This window comes from Rhamphochromis sp. 'chilingali' (genome assembly GCF_963969265.1).
Source record: "Rhamphochromis sp. 'chilingali' genome assembly, chromosome: 15".
Lineage (NCBI taxonomy): Eukaryota > Metazoa > Chordata > Actinopteri > Cichliformes > Cichlidae > Rhamphochromis > Rhamphochromis sp. 'chilingali'.
Window position 1 is genome coordinate 27135541 of NC_137942.1, and position 25888 is coordinate 27161428.

Sequence of the window (25888 nt, forward strand, 5' to 3'; positions counted from 1 at the left end):
AACATTGCAGATGTCGACCTCTTAAAACAGCTTTGCATGAGGAATTGAATAAGGTACAAGTTTTGTGTATTGATACACTTTCAACCCTGTTCCCCCTTGTTATTTTTCCAACTATAGTTGGAAATGTTTTTTTCCCCAACCACTCGCTTTTGAAACTGGCCAAAACAAAAGATACAACCCACTCAATACAGCAAATTGATAGGCCGACCAGCAGGCTGTTTTGAGCACAGAGCTATGATGCACTTCTAAGAGCCCCCGTGGATGACATTTAAAAACCACAATGCCATTGGGGTTTCAGAAATTAGCAAGTCATGCAGGTTCTCAGGGGTCCAGTACATCAATGAGCTGCTGCCAGATCTGAGTCATAAATGCCTGACATACAAAAACCACCCACACCTAAACATAAGCGGGCACAAATGACTCCAACCAATGCAAGATTACACAACAGAACTGGATCTTCAGGTTTTCATAGCTACCATTTAATACACATTTTATTTACATTATACAGTCAAAAGGGTCAATGTGAAGAAGTGAAACATTTGGAAAATTTGCCATTTTTCTCCGTGCTGTATTTCACACCATGATTATGAAGGATTGTATCTGAAACAGTGGCAGAGCTGTCACTCTTTTTTCTGCTTCTCCTTCTTCTCCTGAGCTTTTCGTTTTTGTCTGCCGAGTTGTCTGAAGTACAGTCTCTTGGGGTTCAGGCCATAGGCCTTCAGTCTCTGCCTACTGAACTCCCGGCCGCCTATCTTCACCCCGATTCTTCCTGAGAGGATACGACCACCTGAATGCTTGTGCTTCTTCTTAGACCATTTCGGTCTCGCAGTCCCACTTTTCACTTCTTCTGGTTTAGCTGCTGACACCGCCTCCTCTGTAATCTGGGGTTCTCCTTTATGTTTCTTCTTCTTGGGAATCAGAATCTCCTCCTCATCCTCAATGGCATCCCCGGCCTCCTGAAGAGCCTGAACAAGAGTCTGTTCTGTAGATTCCACAGGGGGTACTGCACTACCATCCTCTGCTTCTGTGTTTTGCTTCTCAGCGTTCTTCAGACGATCTCTTCGCTTCTTGCCCACCTTTGTCTTGGCCTCAATCACATCTTCATCGCCTCTGTAGGGTAAATTAACATAGTCACATATTGATAAAATGATTGGAACACATTCATTAATACAGTAGATCAATATGTTACTCACTCCAGATACACAGAGTTAAGGATTTCTCTCTTCTTCCTGTCATTCTGAGCCTTGATTTTATAGTTCTTCAGATCGCTCAGCTCTTCCTTTTCAGACCTGTCAAAACAAAGAAGAAAAGTTGAACAAAAGACATCAGATAAAGGGACGAAACGCTTAAAAGAAGACAGAACCAGCGTACCTGAACATGCACGTCTTCCTCAGAGAGCACCAGCGGTTCAGCTCCTTGTCATTAGCCTTTATAATCTGCGGAGAGGAAGCAGCCTCATTAGTTCAAATCAATTTTTGGATAATTTTGCATTTGCTGCCACTTCATCAAATCCCTGTGTGGTCTGCTCAGAGAGAAGATTAAGCTGAGATCATTCCCTGGTCAGAGCTCTCCCCAGAAGGAAGCAATACCAGATCAATCTAGCCAAGGCTCATCACCGCAGAACAATTCACCTACAGCCTAAACACCGTCTCCCGCACATGCTCTGCAGCTTTGAACTCTTCTATATGCTGGTGCATGTGGGAACAGAACAGAGTTGGGTGTCATGTGCCCGGACTCATGCATGGCCAGATCAAATAATGAGAGCAAATGAGATTATCACTACATGGCTACTGCAACACATCCATGACATCATTAAGAGCCAATATGGAGGCTACAAGAAGACTGAAACACTGAGGACACAGCTAAGTGAGCTGACTTCAGCTTAATGTGGTAATCATCATTAACCTGCCACTGCGCAAAAATGAAAAGCCTGCAAGTGCAACCTCTCTCACCTCATCTGTGGTCAGGCCAAAGTCATTGGGCACCACCTGCCTGTAGCGAAACCTGCACGGGAGGTCATCGATGATGTCCTCGTAGTCCAGCTTGTAGTACTCGTCCAAGTACTGCTCGAAGCTCTTCTCCTCTGAAACGACAGCGCTCCATTAGACAACATCCACGCTGTGTTAGAGAGCACGTGCGAGCTTTAACGGCACTTACGAGGATCAAACACAGGTTTGTTCTTGGTGATGACCTCTGCAAAGTGAGACTTCTTTTTTTTCTTGCCCATTTGAGGCAGATCCTCCTTCTTCATCATCTTCCTCTCCTTTTTCTTCTTCTTCTTGGAAACTGTTTGCCGACTGGGGTCATAGTCTGCATCCATCTGCAGAAACAGGTTTAAACAAAGATCTTTTAGTGAGAGAGACTGTTGATCAGGACAATCAGCATCAGACAACTGATCAGTAAGGAGCATAAGCTCACATTAAAGTCTTGATCCTCGCAGTAGGGTTCAGCAGCACTGTACTCCTCTCCATCATACTCCTCGCCATAGTCCTCCTCGCGTTCCTCTCCGGTCCAAGTGTCCCAGTTCCAGTGCTCTGTCACACACAGGAGGTTGTGTTCAGACATTTATGCAAAAAATAAACTGAGCGCCACAATCACATCAACTTTCTACTCATGACTCAGTGCAACCCACAAATGTGTATTTAGCACATGTTAGCTTCAATCTGATTAAAACTGGCTTCTCAGTTAGCTCACCCTCCAGCTCATCATCGTCCTCAAACTGAGGCTTCTCATCCTCCTCCTCTCCATAGTATTCATCGCCAAAGAATTTCTGCAAACACAAACTGCCGGTGAAGTTAAACGAGACTTTCAGTTCCTCCTTCGACCTCCTGGTTTAAATGCTGGAGCAGAGAAATCTGCCAAACGCAACGCAGCTGTGTGAACCGCCGGAGGCCGGCCATCGTTAAGGTCAACGCCGACAGCTGTTGCTTTGCTGCTCCTGCTCTGGATGTGAAGCTTTATCCATATTACAATCATAGCAGGTAGCTTGTTTACGCCACTCTTCCCCCCCTTTCTCTCTCTACGACTGAAAAAAAAAAAAAATACATTTTCCATAAATGAGTCCAAATTTTGGGTTATAATCCTTCTGTTTAATCTCTCAAGTCTCAGATCAACCCTAACAAGATTTCAGAAATTTCTCCCCCAAAAAAGATTTTTTTCAAATGTTATATGACATCAAGTTGTTTCATTGTTATCTTGTTACTTATCACTGGAATATAAAACCAGAAGTCCTCTAAATGTGGGTAGCAGTAAATTTTCATACTTTCCTTTGTGATCCACAATCATATGCCACTGATTGTTTGGCTCCTCCCAACAGAGTATATGTGGGTTTTTATCTCCTCAGTGTGTGTTTGTGTAGCAGGATTTATGGTGCCGCAAATGTGTTTTCCTTACATCAAGTCCTGGTAAGTTTTACAGCAGATTCTAATAATTTCTTCTCAAGTCACCGCATGCCTTGGCACGTCCGTACCTCTCTGAAGGTTTAACCCTGCACACTCGCACTAGATCAGTGTGTTGTACTGAGCAAATGCTCCCAGCTGTCCCTACATCCCGATTAAAACACAGGTGAATTTGCCCTCTCCAACACCAAACATTAAAAACTGACATAAAAGAATTTTTTTACAATTCTTTTGCTTTATAAAAAAATAAGCTAAATTCTGGCATGTTTATTTTACATGTTTTTTTTTTTTTTTGTTGATTAACGTGTTCTATCCTAATGCTTTATCATTGCAGTGTGAAGCACCTTTTTTTTAGCTTTAGCAGCTAATACTATTCACTCTACGATTACATCGTGGTAAAACGTTATGCATATAAAAAGCAGCATCCTCACCAAATAAATACGAACAATTGTTGTTGTTCACTGGTGTAAAGCCTGAAGTTTGTTTGGATGATTAGCTTATGTACTTGTACAGGATAAAGGTTAAATCTAACCTTTTTTTTTTAGCTAGTTGTCATGATAAAAGCTAAAAAGCCTGGGATTACAGAGAACCACACCTTGGACTATCTGCATGTGCCACAGTAAACTCCACAGAGACTCTCAGTTTTCATACATACAACATGGCAGCAGATGGCCCCGCCCCTCCCTGAGCCTGGTTCTGCCAGATATTTCTTCCTGTTAAAAGGGAGTTTTTCTTCCCCACTGTCAACAAGTGCTTCCTCATATGAGATCATCTGATTGTCGGGGTTTTGTCTGTATTACTGCATTGCTAGCTTTACCTAACAATATAAAGAACCTCCAGACAGCTATTGTTGTGATATTTGGGGATATATAAATAAAGTGTGTGTGTGTGTGTGTGTGTGTGTGTGTGTGTGTGTGTGTGTGTGTGTGTGTGTGTGTGTGTGTGTACACTGACCTGCATGAGCTGGTCGTGCTGTTTTGGATCGAAGTCTCCGTCGAGGTCGGCTTGATCGAAAGCGAGCTGCTCGTTCCCCGTCAGCTCCTGGAGCTTCTTCAGCTTCTCCATAATCTCTTTCCTCTTCAGGTTCTTCAACTGCTTCAGCTGCTCCTGCTTCTGTTCTTTCTCCTGAAGTAAATTTTAGGAAAGGGGTCAAATATTGACAAACGAATAAAGGATCAACTTGGATTCCTGTGGGTTTTTTTCCCCTTCCTTCTCCTACATGATCCACACCTTTTGCTTCCTTTCTTTAATTTCCTCCCTTTTGCGTTTCCTGCGGTCGTCCTTGGTGCGCACAGAGGTGGCGATGTTTCGGGGGTAGGTCTTGACCTCTTGAGAATCGGGCTCTTCAAAGCGGAAGTTGTAGCTCCTCTCAAAGTTCTCCTGGCGCTCTAAGAAAGTCTCCCCCTCCTCCTCCGAATCCTCCACGTCATCCTGGACCACCTCATCGTAGGTTGGGATCCTGCATGTGGCCCAATAAGTCATTGTTAAAGCTGGCAGTGTTTCTTCACTTCACGAGTAAGACATAAACCAACTGGTCCTCCACATACCGTTCATCATCATCATCATCGTCATCTAGGTAGCCCTTGTTTAGCACGTAATCCCTCAGGAAACGCTCCTTTTCATCCAGCTCTGGGTCATTCCAGTAGTCTTTTAAATATTTCTATATCAACACAAACCATTTATAACCAGTCAGTTAAACACAAACATCTTTCTCAACCAAAATGTAACTTCCTGAAGTCTCTCCAGCCTTTTTTACACACACTCACCATGTCCTTCACCTCCTCTGCACCCTCGAGTTCTCCCTGGCCTTTCAGCCACTCCACATAATCTGCCTCTTCTTTATCCTACGAGCATCCACAGATAAGTTTAACCTGACCTGAAAATCATCTGTAAATGACGCCAATTTAAAGATGAAGAGCACCAGGTATCAGCTTCTGACCTTCTCCTCCTGTGTTTTGATCCTCTTGGTCAGCAGCTGGGATGCTCTGTCTGCTTCACCAGCTTCATCATCGTCATCGCTGTCCTGGATGAACTTCCGGAAGCTGCAGAGAGAGATTTCGACTTCAGTAAGAAGCCTTTGAGTGCGAGAGCAGGACAGCACGAGGTGTCTCTTAACTTACCTTTCCTTCAGCTCCTTCTGCTCCTGCATGTAGCTGGGAGAGGCGGCTCTCTTTGAAGGAAAACAGAGGTGATGAATGAAAGCATCAGTTTGTTCATTCCTAAGGAGACATATTAGTGAGGAACTTTGCCTACCTCTTTTCTCTTGACAGCCTCCTCATCATCGCTGTCGTCATCATCATCTTCATATTTGCTGCAAAACAAGAACAAGACGTGTTACAGGCAGAGAATTAAACAGAAAACACATGAAGGAGGAAAACACCAAATGCTTCCTGACCCACTAAGCAGCAAATCAGGGACTAGCTTTCTTTGGCATCTTACAAGATCTGTGTAATTAATTACAAATACACTTGCTGGCCAATACATTAGGCACACCTGTTCAACAACTAATCGCGCAATCACATGGCAGGAAGTCAGTGCACTTAGACATATGGACCATAGTCAAGACAACCTGCTGAAGCTCAAACGAAGCATCAGAATCAGGGAAGATTGTAATTCAAGTGACTCTGAAGATGTGAAAGTTTCTTCAACATGACAATGAATTCGCCGCACTCAGATGGCTTCCATTCATAGGATCTCAATCCAATGGAGCATGTTTGGGATGTGGTGTTTCACTTCATGGATGTGGGGCTAACCAATCTGAACCAAATGTTTAATGCTGTCATGTCAGTATGAACCAAAACCTCTGATGATTGTTGTTGAATTGATGCTACAAAGAATTAAGGCAGTCCAGAAGGCAAACAAGGGTGAAAGCAGGTAATAGCATGGTGTAACTAATTAAGTGAGTGTATGATTGTATATGAGTGTATATTGCATCCCTACCATGTCATTTTGTGACACTTCCCAACCAGAACACCTCAACCTTTTCAGCATTAAGTAAAATATTTTTCATATCAGACACCATATCCATCAATACCCATATTGATGTGTCAATATCAGACAGTAATAGCGGCTTACCAGCACATTAGTCAGGCTCTAATTTGGTACTACCTGTATATCCCTGATTGATGTAGTCTCACGCTATTTGATGCAGTTAAACAGACTTTCACTCACCCTTCCCTTTCCAGGATGATTTTTCTTTCATAGTCTTTAAGATACATGGGCTTTACTGCTTTCTCCTTCGAGGTGGAAGGTTTTGCATCACTGCTGGATGCGCCTGAAAGCAACAGGTAAGTCACTTCACTGCATGAAGATTATTACTAACCATCACAACAACGCTAATGTCAATACCCAACAATCACCTTCTGAGTAGAACTTAGCATCTCTCTCATAGATCTTTGGGTCCTTCTTCTTCAGCAGCGACAGAGTCCTATAAAAATCCCTCTCAACACCAGGGTCCAGCTCCTGAAGGTGAGAAAATCACACACACACAGTTATGTATACAAGCACCTCATTGATAAGGAGTGGAAGCAAAAGAAAAGTTAGAGATGCTAACTGACCACTTCACTGTCATCGGAGCTGGACTCTGAAGACCCCGAGTCACTCTCATCTTCTCGGTCTCCGTAGCGATCCTTCACTGCACAAACACAGCGTGAACGCAGAGATTATAATAGCGACTTTCACATTTCCCTGGAGAAAACAACTACTTTTAAAGCTAGCAATACTTCCCCACGTTGGGATGCTAACACGCTGCTTAGCTAGTGTCACACTTACGTCTCTGCAGCTCTTCTTTCTGTCGATACTTCTCATATTTCTGCGCGAACTGAGAATTAATCTTCAGCTCCGACTTGCCCGACATGTTTTCACAGAAAAAAGTCCCCTGTAGTTTAAATCTCACAAGTAAACACAGCCAAGAGAAGTAATCCAGGTCGCTCACAGAAGCATGGTAACGCTGGAACACGTGGTTTCCGGTGTACGATTCGTGCGTTACGTCGATTGGCCGGCAGGGAGCGCGCGACTACCAGTTTGATGAGTTGAAGCCCAAAATCCTCGCGCTTCCTGTAACTGTAACGCCAAGTATCATGAGTTTGTGACTTTTTTTCTGTCCTGAAAAATCTGAATAAATTGCGCAATAAATTTAAATGACCATTTTCACTGCCAGTGCTTCTTTTTTTGTTATTTTAAATTGTAACAAAGTTTCGTATATGAAGCAACAAATTGCACTCATTTACAAATGTTTATCCCCTTAAAAGATCTTTGCACGAACTAGTTGAATTAATTTAATTTTATCCATATTTGTACATTATGTCAGCCAGGGGCGATTCTAGGATCAGAGTTTTGGGGGTGCTGGGCACCCAGAGAGCTGCCCAGCCAGGCAAGATAAACTTTACTCGTCACGATGAGACTTCTTCCCTGTCTCTGTCAGTCCCTGCATCCTCCCTGTCCTCATCGTCTGTTGTCTTCTTCTCCGTTATCATCCATCATAATTTTACCATCTCTGTGCAAGTCTGCAAATTTCTTGATTAAATCATAAGATTCTTAAATTCATCAAGTCTCTCTGTGCCTGGGTCCTCGTCACAAAACATGACATCACTGTTTTGTACATTTTAACACAATTTAATCCCCACATTTGTGAAAGAAAAGCAAAACACTTTTTTTAAGTCTGTAACAAAACCATCAAATCTGATAAAGGTTATTTAAATCAGGACAGTGGCAACAACAGTAGGCTAAAACAATTTTAAGTTTTAGATTTTAAATAGGCTGCATAATTTTCAATGGGAGCAACAGGACGGTCAGCTAGAAAGAAACATGGTGTGACTCCTACCTAACTACATAAAGAGTAACTGAGGATTAAATGCAGCTAATATGTCCTGTTTTAAGTCAGGCACTTACACCTCCGCTCCGCTGCATCTCAGCCAGCCACCATCGTTCTGGCAGCAAGGGTGCTATAGAGCAGGGGAGAGGTGAGCTGGAACAAACATTTTGGGGGGGGGGGGGGTATCTATACTATTTTTGTTAAAATGTTACATGTCAACCAAGTACTGTATGCTTTTTATATTTTTAGTAGTGTGTCACACAAACAGCAAATATTGTCAAAAAAAGTAAGAAATCTTTGGGGGTGCTTTGAAGCACCCCCAAAAATGGGCTAAAATCGCCCCTGATGTCAGCTCTTCTGTAAGTACATATTTTGTGTACCTATTTGGACTGCGTGGCCTACATTTTTACATCCTATTGATTATACTGTATTTTTGAATAGTTTCCCGTTTAAAGGAATTTACATCTATGCTGCTTTATTCACCAGATTATGTTTGTTCTAACAGAAGTAACATTGCAGACATGTCCATAAGCTACACTAGTGTTCAAATGCTTTGCTAAAACATTGAAAAGTAACAGAAAATTGCAAAGAGCCATGATTTGGAAAGGAACTTTACACAGTTACAGATAAAAAGTCTTTAAAAATAATATGCATGAAATCTACTGGGCTCAAAAATCGTCCCAAACTCAGACAAATGTTCAAAAAGTTTGAGGGTAAAGCAACTGTTTATGACTCAACAACAGAAAATGCATAAATGGATACCATCAAAACATAAATAATACTTCTGTGGAGCAAAGTTAGTTTAAACAAAAAACGGTGAGAGAAGTTACTGAACAGGATGGAGGAGGGCAAGACTGTGTGAAATATGAGGCTGTTCTGATATGTTGTTGTTTCTTCTTTTGGATTTGATATTTTCCTTTCCAAAATAATTAAGTTACTGAATAAGAGAAAACCTTTTGATGAAGCCTAAAGATAAAAAAAAAAAAGTAGAGTGTTTGTTGCTTTCTGTTTATCTTTCTACAAAGCAGTCAGTGTAATTCATTAAACCTAATGTTTAACCTCAGGTTTACAATGGCCCTACGACACGGTTAGATATTAAGTCCACTAACATTTACTATATTAATGATTTCTCACAGGTGACTCATAGGATAGAGTTGCAAATCTTACCCAATGTCATTGTAACGTACATATACACTCATAAGAGGCTGAACTGACAGGTAAAGCTTCTAAATATGAAGCTAACAGCAATATCTTACATTAAATATTTTAGCTAGACAAAAAAGGGTAATTTATATAGTTAATGAAGTTTTATATCTCCCCAATTCTTAGTATACAAATACTAACAGAAAATAGTCATTATAACTAAAGCTTAGACAAATGATTGGTTGTAAAGTGCAGACATTATCTTGTATGATTTACTTCAAATACACATTTGAGCTAGCTGTGTTTTATGACTCTTTTCTGTTTCTTGCTTGTTTCTATTCCTATTCCACAATGTTTTAGAGGCAAATATTGTACTTCATTACACTCATCTGAAAGCTTTAGCTATCAGTTACTTTTACAAATGAAGGAATTTGAACACAAAACATTATGAAAGAATAAATGAGGTTTTGTTATAACAAATTTTGTTATAAGTATAGCTCAAACAAATAGTAAATAAACAAATCAGGAAAAAGACTGACTAAATAGACTTTCAGCTATTTGCATACTGTTTGAGGATATGTGATATTTTTGCTATTTTCAGAAAAAGAGCTTCACCCAAACCAACAATTAAAATAGCACTCATACAGTGATGCATGGACTGGACTGGTTCTTATACTCTACCTGAGCACTGAGTACTTTATACAACTTGCCTCATTGCTTTTTTATAAGTAATTCTAATTTATTTAAAAAGTATACAGCGGTTATAAGAGATCCTGTTTTCATGTCTGATAAAATACCCACAAATCATTCAAAAAAAGGAAATAAATTTAAGTTTTAGGCATCGACAGCACTCCTAACACAAAATGTTTTTTAAAAACTTTAAAGTCGATGCACTTCTTATTATTGTTAACAATGCTGATAAATTTGCTGTCTGGTGAACAGTGTGTGCCTTTCAAATATGGGTTGTGTGTCTCCAAAAAACACGATCTGAGCAAAGGTCAGTGTTTGGTCCAGGAACTGTCTGCCCAGCTGACGGAGTTTGTTTACTCAGTATCAGGTGAGCAGTAATGTCATATCCCAACCCACTCAGGGACAACATCCCTTAAGCATTCGGTGTTTTTATAGGAACCATCGGTCAAATTTGTCATATGAATAATATTTAACCCTAATTAATGGAGTTATGTAAAAGTAGCCATCCTGTTTATGCGACCACAGAGCCTAAATATCAAATTAAATATTAAAAAACATGAAACATAACGAGTCACACGGCAGAAAGGCGCTTGAACTTATACATGTTCATCTGTGGAAGAAACTAAAAGAATCACAGTGGTTAAATTAATGATTAATGATCAGAAGGTATTTAGATAAAACCTTTATTTAGAAAACAGAACAAACCGTATTGTTTCCCAACAGCACGGAGTCTGGGACGATGTGTGCCCGATGTCAGCTCAGGAAATTGGCCCACACTGGATGAAATAATGATGCAATATGTTCATAATAACGCACACTACGGCACTTCCTCTGAGGAACATCTGACAGTCTGCTTGTTTTCGCATCCCTGTGTGGCTCTGTGTTTACCCACGTGTCTTTAGCATCTTCTGGCTCCTGTTATCAGCTCTGCACTTCGCTGCTACTCAGCCTTGAACCTTGCACATGTCTGCTGATGGATTTGACCGCTCGTGGACAGAGCTGTACCCGGTCACTGTTGTTGTGACTTAGTCCCACAGCTGATTTAGAATACTTAGAAGCATACCTCCCTACATCTGCTCACTCTTCTACAAATACAGATAAGCTCGCTAATTAATTAAATCACTTCAATTCACTATAGTAGCCTACTAAGTTTAACGATGCGAACGTTACACAGATTAAGTATTTCTTAATCATTTAACATCATAAAGTTTCTCTTACAAAATACTTTATAGCTCTTATACCGGTGTTATTATCTACCGATTTAATTTGACACAAATAAACAAAAGATTGTGAAGTTGTTTTTTTCCTACTTGTGGGCGTGTTGGAGAATTTCGGAGAATAGTGGGGTGTCGCTTTTGGCTTTGACGCGGACTTTCTACGAAATGGGTCTTGTTTTCAACTGACCTATATAGCAGCCTCAGCACAGCAAAAAAAACAAAACAAAAAAAAAAAAAAACACCCATGTTTTCAGCCGGATTCGCTTATAAAAACAATATGACCACGATGACAACACTGAGAATGTGAAGCACACAGTCGTGGTAAAAAAGAAAACACATTCTCTTTTAATTCTCAGATTTTACCTATGGAGCAAAATAAAAATGTCTCCTACCATTTCTTAAGATTAGGAAAATACAACCTCAGGTGAATATCAACGCGTGCCGTCCTGCACTGTGTCAGTATTTCATTCACCCAAAATGTGTCGATAGTTATGTAGACTCCATGATTCAGTAGCTTCTAGATCGATTTTTAACAGCATTAACTTGTAGTAGTCATTTGTTGTGTCTCACATTGTTATGAAGAAATTTGCTTCTTTGCAACGTTGCTTCAGTTCATTCAGGTTTGCAGGGATTTATTTATACACAGCTCTCTTAATATCCCTCCACAGCATTCCAGCTGCGGCAGTTCAACAACATCTGTAATTTTGTTAATACAGAGATAACTGATTTCATAATAAATATAAGCATTTATTTCTGTAGAGTAAATGTTTAAAGGATGAAACAATATTAACAACAAGGGTTAGGAGCAAATATGTACATTTTTATGAACATTGTATTTACAGCCTTAGTTCACACCGTCACTCAGTGTATGGCTTTATTTCCACCCATGACTATTTTTCAGCTTGAAATCCAGATAACAGACATTAACCCACACGATATTATAGTCTTTAGCATAACCACACTTGCAGGTACAGTGCTTAACACATTTATTAGATCACCTGTGATAAAACAACCCAGCTCCCACAAATATTTTAGAAATCTGTCAATCTAAACATTAATATTGTTATTTATCAGGCAAATAACACATTGAATTTATGTTTTTATATGCAAAAAGGATTTTTCCAATTACAAATACTAATAATTTAGAGCAGCTGTGGCATTAAAACCTTCCATTCAATCGTGCTCTTTTAAAGTTGTTAAGCACTGTAACACTGCCTAACACCATCTCACATGCTGTAAATATGCATATATACAAATCCACTCAGTAGCACCAACATAAACATGTGAACAAAATCTGTAGAAAAAAAAGAAACTCAACAATACAAATATATGATAATAAACCACAAAGGAAATCTGTCTGGACACGTGGCATTCTTTTGTCAGCGATGCTGGTATAAGGCAGCCGGTCCTGAGGGAGCACTTAAATACACATGTGACTTGGTACAGAGCACTATACACTCCGCTTTTGGTCACATGTGTCTGAATCAATGCTTTTCAGCCTTTCAGGAATGTACTACACCCCATGAGGGATCTACATGCAAAAAAAAAATTAAAGATGCCTCTCTAGCGCAGACATTGGACAGCTGAAAAGGCACACTGAGGCACAAACTCGTAGTGTCCTGAGATTCTTTTCTAGGTAAATGGAAGCGGTACCATTAGGTTGTTTTGGACTATATTTCTGCACAACACTAAGGCAGATTGTATGACGTATGATGACTTATCAGTCTGACATACTGAGGTCACACTAGGGTCACAATGGCGCATGTAACTCCCAGTGTTGCCCCCATAATATTACATGTGTCAAGAGGTAGAGCAGGTCATCTAGAAATTGTAAAGTTGGTAGTTCCATTATTGGCTGCTCCGCCTGCATCCTAAATATCCTTGAGCAAGACCAAGTTGCTCTCTGATGCATGTATGAATGTTAGATAGCGCTTCTGCATAGAAGCAGTGCTCGTATGAATGGGTGAATGAGGCATGTTTAGCATTTACATTCGCCTGCTGCATACTCAACTCTAAAGAAAAACTATAATCTGTTACTATCTGCAGTTTAGATTAGCTTAGCATAAGATAGCAAACCATTCCCTGGTTTTGCACAGAAGTAGCAATCACCTTGCTAATTTTACTACATAACACCTGTAAGGTGCTGACACGTCACTTTTCAGTGTTGTTTTTATACGAACTTAAGAAAAAAGCTCTAGAGATGATTTTCCTGTTTGACAAAGCTAGGCTAGCTGCTTTCGCCTGATTCCAATCATTATGGTAAACAAAGTTAGCAACTCAGGAGGCGAAAGCTAAACATTTGGTTACAGAAAATAGACTATTTCCTGAAACTGTTGTTTATCGGGGCGATCGTGGCTCAAGAGTTGGGAGTTCGCCTTGTAATCGGAAGGTTGCCGGTTCGAGCCCCGGCTTGGATAGTCTCGGTCGTTGTGTCCTTGGGCAAGACACTTCACCCGTTCCCTACTGGTGGTGGTCAGAGGGCCCGGTGGCGCCAGTGTCCGGCAGCCTCGCCTCTGTCAGTGCGCCCCAGGGTGGCTGTGGCTACAATGTAGCTTGCCATCACCAGTGTGTGAATGTGTGTGTGAATGGGTGGATGACTGGATATGTAAAGCGCTTTGGGGTCCTTAGGGACTAGTAAAGCGCTATATAAATACAGGCCATTTACCATTTTAAATGATAAGTAGTGCAAGATGTAACATTATCAAAAGCAGGCAAGTGGCTTGAAAGATGACACAGTTACACTGCCAGCAAAGCAGTTATAATAACAACTAAAAATGATCAACATCAAGGACTTCTCAATCTGATGATCGGGTATGTTTTGGTGAGTAATGAAGAAAAAAATGTACGCCTTGATAAGAAAAAAAAATTAACTGGTATTTTCACAGTAGAACGTCTATGTATCTTTGAGGATATAGTGGTTTAAGGTTGTCACATACAGGCTTTGATCACCATATCTTTGTGCTGCGTGAGGTAACAATGCTAAACGATGAAGAAGGTAGCTTATCATTAAGGCACCTCCTTCCACTCTGCTCATCATTTTTCAGTTCTCTGCAAAGACTGGATTGTCTGCCTCTTCATGCAAACTCACAACTTGTCTCTGTGAGGAATGCAAAGAAAAAATAAAGTTAGAAATAAAGATGCAAAATGGATACTGCAACAAAACAAGGTTTAACAGCATTTTTTTACATTTAGATTAATATTAATATTTATATTGTAGAATTACCACCTTTTAGACTTACTTTTGGGTATGAGTAACCATCAAGCCTCCTCCAAATGTGCACCTGCTCCTCAGTGGTTTTTTGATAAACGGGGTTGTCAAAGTGAATTGTGTTGGTGTTCTTCAGCCTGTAGTTCCTCCAGAGCAGAACGCCACCAACAGCCACCAGAGCGATGATCGCTATTTGATGGAAACGGATGCCGAGGCTAGTTACACATGATGTCAGTACTGGGTTTTCAGTGAATGAGCAAAAGCTTAAAGAGCTTACCAAGAGGTAGTATAACGTAAAGTGCTATTGGGGTGGTAGACACAGTCTCGGTTAGCACTTCAGCAAATTCAGGTCGGATATCTAATGCAAAGGTAAGCACAATATTTTAAGTTAGTGATACATAGAGCTGAACCTGTTATCTGAAATCTGCAAAACAACTCTCTTGGCACTTTGGCAACTCACTTGGAGAGGTGACTGGAGCTTGAGTGGTGGTCTGGGAGACTTTAGGATTTCCTGGCTGCGGTAAAGGCATCCTTTGTTGTGGTGTGGTGGACCTGAATGGAGGACTGGTAAGCCGTAGCACTGGTCTGGCGACAGTGCTGGGAGTTAAGCCCGGCACTGTAGTAGTTGTGTGAAACTTAGGCTTCACTATGGTCCTGGGTGTAGTCCTGAGTATGGTCCTCGGTGTGGTCCTGGGTGTAGTCCTGAGTATTGTTCTCGGTGTGGTGCTGGGTGATACTGGTAGCAGATAAGGAGGACTTGTGGCTGGAACTTGAGGCAGCCCAGTAGCTTCAGGTGTTGGCACAGCTGGTAAAAAGAAACAGGAGGCAGGGAGTCAGGTAAAGGCTGCTTGATCGACTTAAATATTGTACTTATATTATTATATATTATGCACATATAACATTGTAGCAACTATTTTATCGTGATTCGTATTACTATTGCTAGCATACCTGGTACACATGTCCTCATATCCCTGGCTAGCGTCATGTTATCTGGACAGACACAGGTATATTTGGGGGGATGTCTTCCTATTTGAGGAGCTGCCAGGCACAGGAATTCACAACCACCATTGAACACCTGACACCAGTCTCTTCCTGCAATGGGAAAAAAAAAGAACAGTGGAATCTTTGGAATGTACGCTTTGGATGATAGCTTCCACTCTCATGTCTGTATGCTAAACAAAAGTGAATGAGCTGGGCTAAGCACCCAATTAATAGATGCAAATCTCACTGTTTAGCTGACAATATTTCTAATATCAATATAGAAAAAGCAAGCCCCGACTTAACTTCATCTTATCTTTAAAAAATAAGTCTTTTAGTACTGTAACTCTCTTACCAGCAGGTTGTTTGAGGTTATGGAACAGAATAATGTCTTCTGGTGACGATAGGTGCTCCGCCAGCGGCACAATGTCCTCACCAGTCAGTCTGTTGGCGCTGAGGATGGCACTGTTACTCACATCCGTCCAGAACACTTTTTCCTGCAAACACAGAAACAGTTAAGATTGAATATTTGAGATATGATAAACACTACAGTTTACATGTGCAGCGAGTTGTTTATGAGATGCGTCTCTGGGTTTATCAGCTGGTAAATTGGTACCTCAAATACAGCAAGCCCCAGTGGGTGAGCGAGTTTGTGTTCATCAATGATGAGGGTGCGTCGACCACCGCCCTGAACATCGATACTGGAGAGGGTGTGCAGCTTAGAGTCCACCCAGTATAGCCGCTGGTTTAGCAAGTCTGGGGAGGAAGTGGGTTGGGGAAAGTTAGACTAGAGTGAACACTGGTGTTAACGTTTACATGAATAAATAATCAAAAACTTGAAACTGAAGAGACATGAGTGCTTGAGTTTACCGAGTGTGATGCCATTAGGCCACACGATGTTGTCAGTGACCAGTGCGGTGCGGTCTCCTCCATTAAGACCTGCCTTCTCAATCTTAGCTGGATTCCCCCAGTCGGTCCAGTAAACAAAACTGGAATGTGAAAAAAATAGTTCTGTTACGTACGCGTAACAAACAATATAGGCATCACTGCTATTACCAGTGCTATTAGCTTACTTGCTTTGGGGGTCTACCACAATAGCGCGGGGTTTCGATAAGTCCTGGTGGAAGAGGGTTTTACGTCGGCTACCGTCAGCAGTTACAACTGAGACCGTGCCACGAACGCTGTCGGTCCAATAGAGGTTACCATGGACCCAGTCCAAGGCAATTCCCTCAGGAGCATCGATGTCATTACCGATCACGATGTGGTGTTGAGTGGAGTCTTCAGCCGAGTTCATTGGAGTTCTGGGTAGAAAGTAAAAACAAGTGTCAAATAAGAGTATCATGAACAAAAAGAATATTTTCGCTCCGGTTTCATTCCTGCTCACCTGTAGATTTTCTTCTGGGATATGTCTGACCAGTAGATCTCTTTGGTGGCTATGTTCATGTCGAGCGCCACGGCGTTCTTTAGGCGAGGGATTACTCTCGTGTATTCACTTTTGTCCAGAGTCATCTTTCTGACCTCATGATGGTTAGTGAAGAAAAGGTAGGCTATTGTTCCTACAAGGACAGAATGAGGTATATTTTATTTTGCAGTTTCCTATTTAAGTAAAAGTGAAATTAAATGATACTAATTAGTGCTGTCAGCGTTAATCTCGTTAAAATGACATTAACGCCATAACTACATTAACGCGGCAAATCTCTGTTAGCGAGTTAGCGCGGATCACCCTGTGCGTGGGGCTGGACAGCGCTAACGAGCTAACCGTGCTAACAGAGAACTGCCGCGTTAACGCGGTTATAGCGTTAACGTCATTTTAACGAGATTAATGCTGACAGCACTAATACGAATACAATATGTATCCTAGCTTTGGAAGATAAGTGGTGGCGTTCTAGGAATATAATTAATACAATTTTGCCACTTAAACAGCATTCATGCGAAAGAGAGCAAGAGAGCTAATAAGCTTGCTAGCTTTAACTGATAAACTGAATTTGATTACTTCTGGCTCAAAAAAAGAAAAAAAAAGGCTGCTAATGAGCATAAATTAAAGGCTTCGTGCTAATCCACAGACCAGTTAGTGATGTCATGGTATCTTTTTACATCTTTTATATACAGTCTGCACCTTCTACTTGTGACACTGTGTGAAATATAAACTCTGTTTTCTTATAGAAAAAGTGCCAAAAATCTAATTTTATTTCTATTCTAACACAATCTTATTTATATCTATGGACATTCAACAAAACAAATACCAAATGCATAATTATCTTTATATAAATAAATCTAATTTTATGCTTAAAAAGGACTTTAATGATCCTTAACCCCCACCCCCCCGAAGTGTAACAGCGAAACGGTTTAGTCATCAAGTTTAAACATTTAATGATTACACAACAACACAAGAGAACAGCATGGGCAGAACACAGAGAGCTCGAATACTTACCAATGGCCTTGCAGTGTTTAGTTGCTTGGTCAACTTGGTAACCCTCCTCACACTCACATTTGTAGCTGCCCATCTGATTGATGCAGATTTGACTGCAGGTGTCTGGGTTGGCACACTCGTCGATATCTGAGTCGAATGAAAAGAGAAATGTCTTTAAAATTCAATGAACCAGGAGTCCGAGCATGTCGAGTCACTGTGTACACATGGAATTACGAGATCCTTCTTTATCTAAAAGCGCAGCCAGTAAAAGGGTCAAAAGTAAATAGATTATTAGCACCGTTTGTTAATCTGGTTGAAGTTCACATTTTTTACTGTAATAGTGTGGCCTACCTTCACAGCGCCTTGTGTCAACTAGGCTGTATCCAGGGGGACATAAGCACTCATAACCGATCTTCAGGTCTTTGCAAATATGAGAGCACCCACCGTTGTTGTACAGGCACTCATTGGAGTCTGAAGGAAGAAGACGAAGGATCTTTTTCATTGGAATTCATAAAGTATAGTAAATCTTATTAAAAGCACAAAAAAGCAGAAATAATCAGACAGTTATTTATGAGGGGTACTCACCACATTCCCTAAGAGGTTCATCTGACCAATCCCTGCAGTCACGTTTCTTATCGCACACCTTCTCCATACTAATGCACTCTCCGCTGCGGCATTTAAACAGGGTTGGGCCCTCACAGTGGGTCGCTGTGTATGGACATAAAAGACGAGTTCAGCAAAAATAGATTAGAGATTCACACGGCTGTCCAAAAGGTGGGACTCATACCATTCACACAGCCAATCTCATCGCTCATGTCCCTGCAGTCATATTGATGGTTGCACTGCAGGCTCCCATGGATGCAAGTACCATCGCTGCATTCAAACTCGTCAGGAGAACAGGTGGCATGAGCTAGGGGGATGAAAAGGACAAGAGATTGTAAGAAATAGCAGCGCTAATGAATTCATAAAAAGGGACAAAGAGATAGTTTTTTTAAAAAAAATTCATAATTACAGCAGTTAGCTTCATCTGATTGATCAAGGCAGTCAGCCTGTCCATCACACTTCCAGCTAACATGGATGCACTCTCCACTGCCACAAAGCCACTCCATCGAGGAGCAGTGATGAATGCTCACGAGGTCAGGAGTCTTTGTCCCGCAGGTTTCGGGCCACTCATCCGAGCCGTCGGTGCAGTCGCGGTCCCCGTCGCAGGCCCACAGGTGTGGAAGGCAAACTGTGTTGTTGCACTGGAAGGAAGCGGAACTGCAGGTGACGGGCGGGCAGGATTCCTCGTCGCTGCCGTCCTCGCAGTCCAGGTCGTCATCACACACAAAGGAGGACGACACGCACTGGCCGTTCTTGCAGCGGAACTCGGACCCCGTGCACTGCTTGGCCGCTGACAGGTCGATCAGAACAAGGAAGCAACATTAGCGAACGTAGGAAGCTGGGTAATGCATGGGGCTCTGAACTCGGACTTACCACAATTCACCTCATCAGCTCCATTCTCACAGTCCGCTTTACCATCGCAGTGCCACGTGCTCGGGATGCACTGGTTAAGACGCCCTGCACAGCTGAACTCTGTTGGTTTGCATGTTTTGACCGCTGGAAGTGGCACAACAAAGAAAATCTTAACTGAGGTCTTGGATTGCGGGATTGTGGAAGCACCAAAGAAAGTCCATTCACAGATCAGGTCACGGAGTACTCACCACAGGTACCAGGAAGTTCATCTGTGCCATCTCCGCAGTCATCAGAGCCATCGCACACCCACCTCAGTGTGATACATCTCCCATTCCCACACTGGAACTGGTTGGTTCCACATGTTATCAGTGCATCTGTGAAAGACGGACATAAAAAAAAAAGTTCAAAAAAATTGTTTTAGCAATTGTTTATGAAGCTGCTACACCTCACACACCATTTTTTACTGGGAGCTCTAAACTCCACACTCCACGCCACACGATCCATCACACAACCATTAGCAAAATTAACATGTTAGGTAATTAGCAGCAACACCAAATACAGTTTAGGCTAGACCTCATGCTGAGGATAGGTGTGTAAAATGTAATATCATTCAAACACAATAAATAGAAAGAAAATCCAATAGCAGTTGAAGGTTATACAGGTGGACGAACCCAGTGACAGACTAACGCAGAGCCACATCAACAGCGTGGCTAAAAGTATTTCTGTTGTTGGAGTAGAAATATCAGGTAATCCCGAGAGATTTGGTGTCAGCTCACTAGTGCGTCAGTGTTATTTAGAGAAAAGATAAATGGCTAATCTAGTTACAGCATGTATGTGAGTAGGGCAGGGTGCCTTTATCAGGGATATGCTGATGTAGTCAGTTCATAATCGCAGTTGGAAGCTTCAGGCATTTATGGTTCCTGGTAGAAAAAGAACTGAAGGCACAAACTCTTCTTCCAAAACCTCATCTTTAATGGAAGCACTAAAGCTTCTGAGCTAGAAGAACCAATCAGAGTGCATATGAATGTTAACAGAAATTCACAAGAGCTGGTAGTTTAGGCCTTTCCTACTTCTAGCCTCTGAAACTTTGAAATAACCAGATTTATATAAGAAACCAACAGTCTGCGTCTCACTACGGATTCCAAAATGTACATTTTCATATGTGTGTCCCCCATAAGAGCAGCTCAATGAAAGCTAATCATAAATTATGTATGCTTACATACACATCTCATGCATAGTAAATCATAATGGACTCTTCGGAGAGGTCAAACAGCTGGTGTTTACGCGGTCATCAAATAAGGTGACGGCTTTCCTTGAGTTTATTCTTGTTGTAGTATTTTTATGACTCCAGATTTGCAAACATCTACACCAGGGAGAGATTAGCTATTCATTTTTATGACACAATATTTATGGCAATGGCAATACTGCCATCGCTATAAAGATAATGATTTATTTCATACTGACAGGCTTCTGAGGATTTCCTTGCAGGTAATAAAACTGTTCTTCTCTCTGAATGTTAAGGCTGCTCAGTGGACTTTTGCTATTTCTGCATCAGCTCTCATTCCCTGAATCCAGTGAAATGTTGGTCAGACCCGCTGGTTATTTACTTAATGGGCTTAAAGTTCAGACCTTGAAAGACAAAGTGGACTGAATGACTGGGTTATTGATTGAGGGCAAATCAACAACATGTGCCCATATGCCTGTTTTTTGTTTTTGTTTTTTGGGAGGGGGGAGGTTGCCAGTCTCTGACATCCGATGTATGTCAGTCACTGACCCTGATGTTAAATAAGATGCCCCTTAGTGCTCAGACTTAAACTTATATTAACACACCTTTAAAAATGAATAAGATCTAACGTCTCTGCATCACAGAGACAGAAATGCAGGTAATGCAGGTCGTCTGTCGAAATTTGAAACTTTTAAGCACAAGGCTTCTTTGTGACTGTTGAGGAAATGCGGAAGGGCGACAACCAGTTCCGACATGTTCCTGTCACACTACTTTCTCGAACTAGTATGTTGGGAACAGGTGTGACTGTGTGGCTTTCAAAGCTGTGAGAAATTCAGCCTGAAGATGACTGTGGTTTGGGATGATCTGGAGAGAATCCAGTCAGTTTCACGGTATCTGGCATTCCACCCTCCTGCAAACAGGGAGGATATTGTAGGGAGTTTATGTGCACCTGTAATTCATCCAAATCTGAATCAGAACAGCCCGGGGTGTTTGCACGTTTGGGGTTTTGCGCAAAAGGCGCTCCTTCTGAATCACTATGAATGACAGCGACTTTCAAAACCGGCTCTTCAGAAACCCCACCTGACACTTTTTTTTTAAAACAATCACACACACACACACACACACACACACACACACACACACACACACACACACACACACACACACACACACTTCAAACCTGATTGGCTGCAGAAGCTGCTGCGCTGAGCGCCAGTAAATGAAGGCACAAAAAATGCAGCTTCATTCAAAAACACACCGGCAAGGAAAGTCAAGGAGAACAATTATATTTAAAATTAAAGGCTGCACAGACACTAATGACGGAAAATATGAACAATGATGATATATGAACGATTTAAAATTTTGATTTTTAAGTGATAAAACAGAAGCCCCTTCAACCATCACCCCACCCTCCTCAAGTCTTTACATTTAAAGAAAGCGCAAGCGGTAAGATTTGATCCACATATCTTCACTGAACGGCATCAAGCTGGAGCACCACAGCGCACACGCACACACTCTGTAAAAGTAGTCCGGACTGCATAAATTCACAAAGTTTGGATGCAAATCTCAGAACTTACTTGTCTGAAAGACGAAGTTGATGAGAAACAGCAGGGAGGCGCAACACAGCAATCTCATGCTTGGCAGCTGCTCTGGAAGATGCTCCACTGAAAGCCTACACTGATGAGTTTCCAGCCTGTCAGTAACACTGGGGATAGTGGGAATGCTGGGGCACTTGGAACAGTAGTTGCGGTCTGCTTGTTACAGAGATGCTCCTGCTGGAAGTTCTTGATGATGGAGCTCCGCAGACTATAGCTTGTGACAACATCAGAGCCCCTTTCAATGTGGTCCAGGAGCCTGTGGGTGGGATCCGGGGGGGTGGGGAGGGGGCGGGGCCTGGAGTGGTGTGATTTCTGAGGCGCACAACCTCAACAATTGTGAGGCGGAGCTCCGTGCAGATGGGTTTCTACTATGAGTTAACCCTTTCAGTGTTTACGCACACCGGTTTCTTTCCTTGAAGGCAAATTTGGCAATCATGATGGCAGCGGGGAGTGTTTAAAGCTCCTCTCTGTGAGAGAGAAATTTATTTATTTATTTATTTATTACAGAATAGAGTCATATCCTCCGGAGAACCAGCATATTCATTAATATCCTCTGTAATGGACATGTGTTTTTAGTGTAACGTCTTTTGACCTATTTCAGATAGCCTACTAAGTCCTGATGTACTAAACAGAGGACACCCTGGCCTTCCCATTGATTTCTCATGTATTAGTGTGGCCTCCAAAGAGGCAGGAAATCAAACAGTTCAATGGGAAAATTATTTTTTTCACCTGTTGTCAGGAGGATATTGTTAATTTTACTGCCAAATGAAAAAGGTAAATAACTCAGAGCAGCTGTCTAACCACTGGTTTAATGCCAGGACAGGATGGATAATTATGTGTGTGACTGTCTGAAAGTTGGATTCACATTTAATTCCAGCTGTCAAATCCTGAAAATCAAAATCAATCCTTATCTTTTCTTAAAATATTCAGCTTATTTCTAAAATATTTTCCTCAAAGTTGATTCCCCCCCCCCCCCCCCTCACAAATAATTTTTCATTATAAAAATGTAAATCTGACAACCAAAATTTAAAATTTCAGCTACACAAAATATCAGATGTTTCTATAATAGTGGTAATAATGGGTGTCAATAAATCTAATGGGGAAAAAAAAGTATTTTCATCATTTTAACATTTATATTGTCTAATAAATCTGTACAAAAAAAAAAAAAAAGAAAAGTCAGAGAGACACACAAAGAACACCAGCATGTGTAGTCACAGCTAAAAGATCCACAAGAGGAATTCTGAAAACGAAAAACTAGACAGTCTGCGTCACAGTCACTACATGTGGAAGTGTACAATCAAGTTTGTTGGTGGACATGTAATATAGAGTATGTGTAGCATGAACAGTGTCCATTTAAAGCCTGGGGGAAACCGTGTGCGACACTGTGGGAACAAACTGGTATTAATCTCAGTTTGTGAGTCACAAGAACAGGATCTTTCAGGACCTCTCACACACACACGCTAATGGTGGAAAATGGAAAATTATGACAATAACATAAAACCACGTAGTGTCGTAGTTTATTAAGCACAAGCGTCCTGTACTAAACATTTTCTGCCCAGTCCTTCAGACTGAGCCTGCACACCTTTAACCCTGCATTTAATTGCATTGTTTTCAGACCTTTGTTAACTTCCTTGGATGAGCGGCTACAAACAGCAGTTACCCCCATCCTCTGCTTGTGTCACACCCTATCGCTGAAACTATGTCAGTAAGTTATGCTAACTGGCATTTTTTTCTTTCTCTTTTTTTACTAGCAAAAACACACATGGCCTTTCGCCAGCACAGATTTGCCTTCTTTTTCTTTCGTTATGCATAATCCCAACCTCCCGACCTTCTGTCAACAATTTCTGGTTCTTCTTGTCTCCACAACCCTTTTCTCAATCGTCGTTTCTCCCTAAAAACTAACCAAATTTTCATCTCCAACCCCCTTTTTTACTTTTACTTTCCTTAAATCTGGTTCTTCCAGATGAAGCAAGTTTTCGGCTTCACCTTTGCTCTGACACCACAGTGGGACAATAGAGAAGTCACAGCTTTTAGCTGTATTAACTATTTCAGAAACAGTTTTGTGTGTTCAGCTACACCAGTGGAACTGCTGCCAGAGCGAGGACACATTACTGGAATTTTTTTAAAATGTTGTTATGGCTGGGTGTGGCTCCATGGATCAGTAGTGCACAATAACTACTTTCTTGGCAGAAGATACATTTCTCCTGAAAATAAGATAAGTAACTACAAGCTAAAATATCCTGTAGTACAGGAAGTACAGGAAGTGAGTGATACAAATACATCTCAACAGACAATATTTACAGGGGAACTGCAAAAAGGAAATAGCAACCACAAAAGAGAGTACATAAGTGTGTGAAACCTTCAGTCTTGCTAGCGGCCAGCCGGGAGCAACTTTTTTACACCTGACCAGCTGCTCTTAATGCAAATATCGAATTAGCCAATCACAAGGCAGCAGCTCAATGCATTTAGGCATGCAGACATGGTCAAGATGTTTTGCATCAAACTGAGGATCAGAAAGGGAAAGACAGGGGATTTAGGTGGATTTGAATGTGACACAGTTGTTGGTGCCAGATGGGCTGGTATGAATATTTCAGAAACTACTGAGATGACCACATGACCATCTATGGGGTTTATAGAGGATGGTCTGAAAAAGACAAAACATTCAGCGAGCAGCAGCTCGCTGGGAGAGAAAGCCAAAAGTCAGAGGAAAATATCCAGACGGGTAAAAGTAATTACAGTCGTTACAAGCAAGATGTGCAGAAGAGCATCTTTGAATGAACAACATGCTGAACCATGAAGCAGATGGGCCACAGCAGCAGAAGACCACACCCGGTGCCACTCGTGTCAGCTAGGAGCACTCAAAGCTGAGTACAATTTATCTTATGAGTGGAAAGTCACCATCATGTCAACTGGCGGTTTTCTCAGTCAGATCAACTCCACTTGTGGCATTTCAGAAAACCAGCATGGAGGCAAACAGAATGCTGAACTTAAAGCTTCAAAACAGGACTGCACAAACCAAAGGGGGATATTACAAGGGCTACATCCTTCTGTCATTTGCAGTCTATGGCTGGGACATCGCCCCAACATGCTAACCAAATCAAAACATCGCAGCAAAAGCACAAATGCCCCTGGGCGCAGTAAAAGGAAATAATATCATATGATTAGTAATGCTTAACTAACAGATGAATTAATAAATGAATGAATGTGGTCTGTGTCTGCTGCTCCCTACTTTTTTCACTTTTACTGATTTGTTTATTAGATTAAGAAATGTATACAATAATCCTCGTATGAATAACAGGTGTATTGGTGTATTTTTCACATAGTAAAACATACATGTGAACAAGGCTCGTTGCATAAATGTGCTCACATTTGTATACAGCAGTGAGTGAACAGCCCTGGACACAGGTGCACTGTAAATGTTTATTACTTTATTCATGCAAAATTATACAAAGCTGTATTAGTTATTGGAGGGATGAGGGTACAAATATCTCAAATACATTTCTCAAATATCTCATTTAAATTCTATATTTTGCAGATCCACGAGGAATAGGATTTGTCTGTTGGGGTGAGATCATATTCCTCATTTTTGAAGCCATGGTCTCCTTGCTCCTCTTCTCCCTGGTCTGACAGTAGACAGAGTCCTGTACAAGTGTACCACACATATTGTGTGTCTCTGAGCGCATACTCTATGTGTTTTAATGTATTTCTGTGGTTGGGTTGTCTCCCTCTTGTGTCTGCACCTTCTCCTGAATC

The 25888-nt window shown here is 41.4% G+C and overlaps 2 protein-coding genes across 2 annotated transcripts; both read right to left on the reverse strand.

Annotated features, from left to right (window-relative positions):
- Window positions 1–441: 441 nt before the first annotated feature.
- Window positions 442–7369, reverse strand: kri1 (KRI1 homolog). Its single transcript, XM_080905771.1, has 18 exons — window positions 7170–7369; window positions 6956–7032; window positions 6758–6860; window positions 6570–6672; window positions 5652–5709; window positions 5519–5568; window positions 5338–5440; window positions 5165–5242; window positions 4946–5058; window positions 4629–4857; window positions 4353–4523; window positions 2695–2770; window positions 2419–2534; window positions 2158–2320; window positions 1953–2083; window positions 1372–1436; window positions 1194–1289; window positions 442–1110 (listed from the first exon to the last, which is right to left on the reverse strand). Exons 1-18 carry the CDS (start codon window positions 7252–7254, stop codon window positions 621–623), a joined length of 2307 nt encoding a protein of 768 aa, XP_080761897.1. The 5' UTR covers window positions 7255–7369; the 3' UTR covers window positions 442–620.
- Window positions 7370–11987: 4618 nt separating this feature from the next.
- On the reverse strand, window positions 11988–22386 carry ldlra (low density lipoprotein receptor a). Its single transcript, XM_080906169.1, has 18 exons — window positions 22115–22386; window positions 19561–19686; window positions 19334–19456; window positions 18870–19250; window positions 18645–18767; window positions 18443–18565; window positions 18209–18328; window positions 17879–18004; window positions 16832–17003; window positions 16521–16748; window positions 16318–16436; window positions 16064–16203; window positions 15803–15944; window positions 15418–15561; window positions 14930–15274; window positions 14747–14827; window positions 14501–14658; window positions 11988–14358 (listed from the first exon to the last, which is right to left on the reverse strand). The coding sequence occupies exons 1-18, from the start codon at window positions 22170–22172 to the stop codon at window positions 14302–14304; spliced, it is 2766 nt and encodes a 921-aa protein (XP_080762295.1). The 5' UTR covers window positions 22173–22386; the 3' UTR covers window positions 11988–14301.
- Between the last annotated feature and the right edge of the window lie 3502 nt (window positions 22387–25888).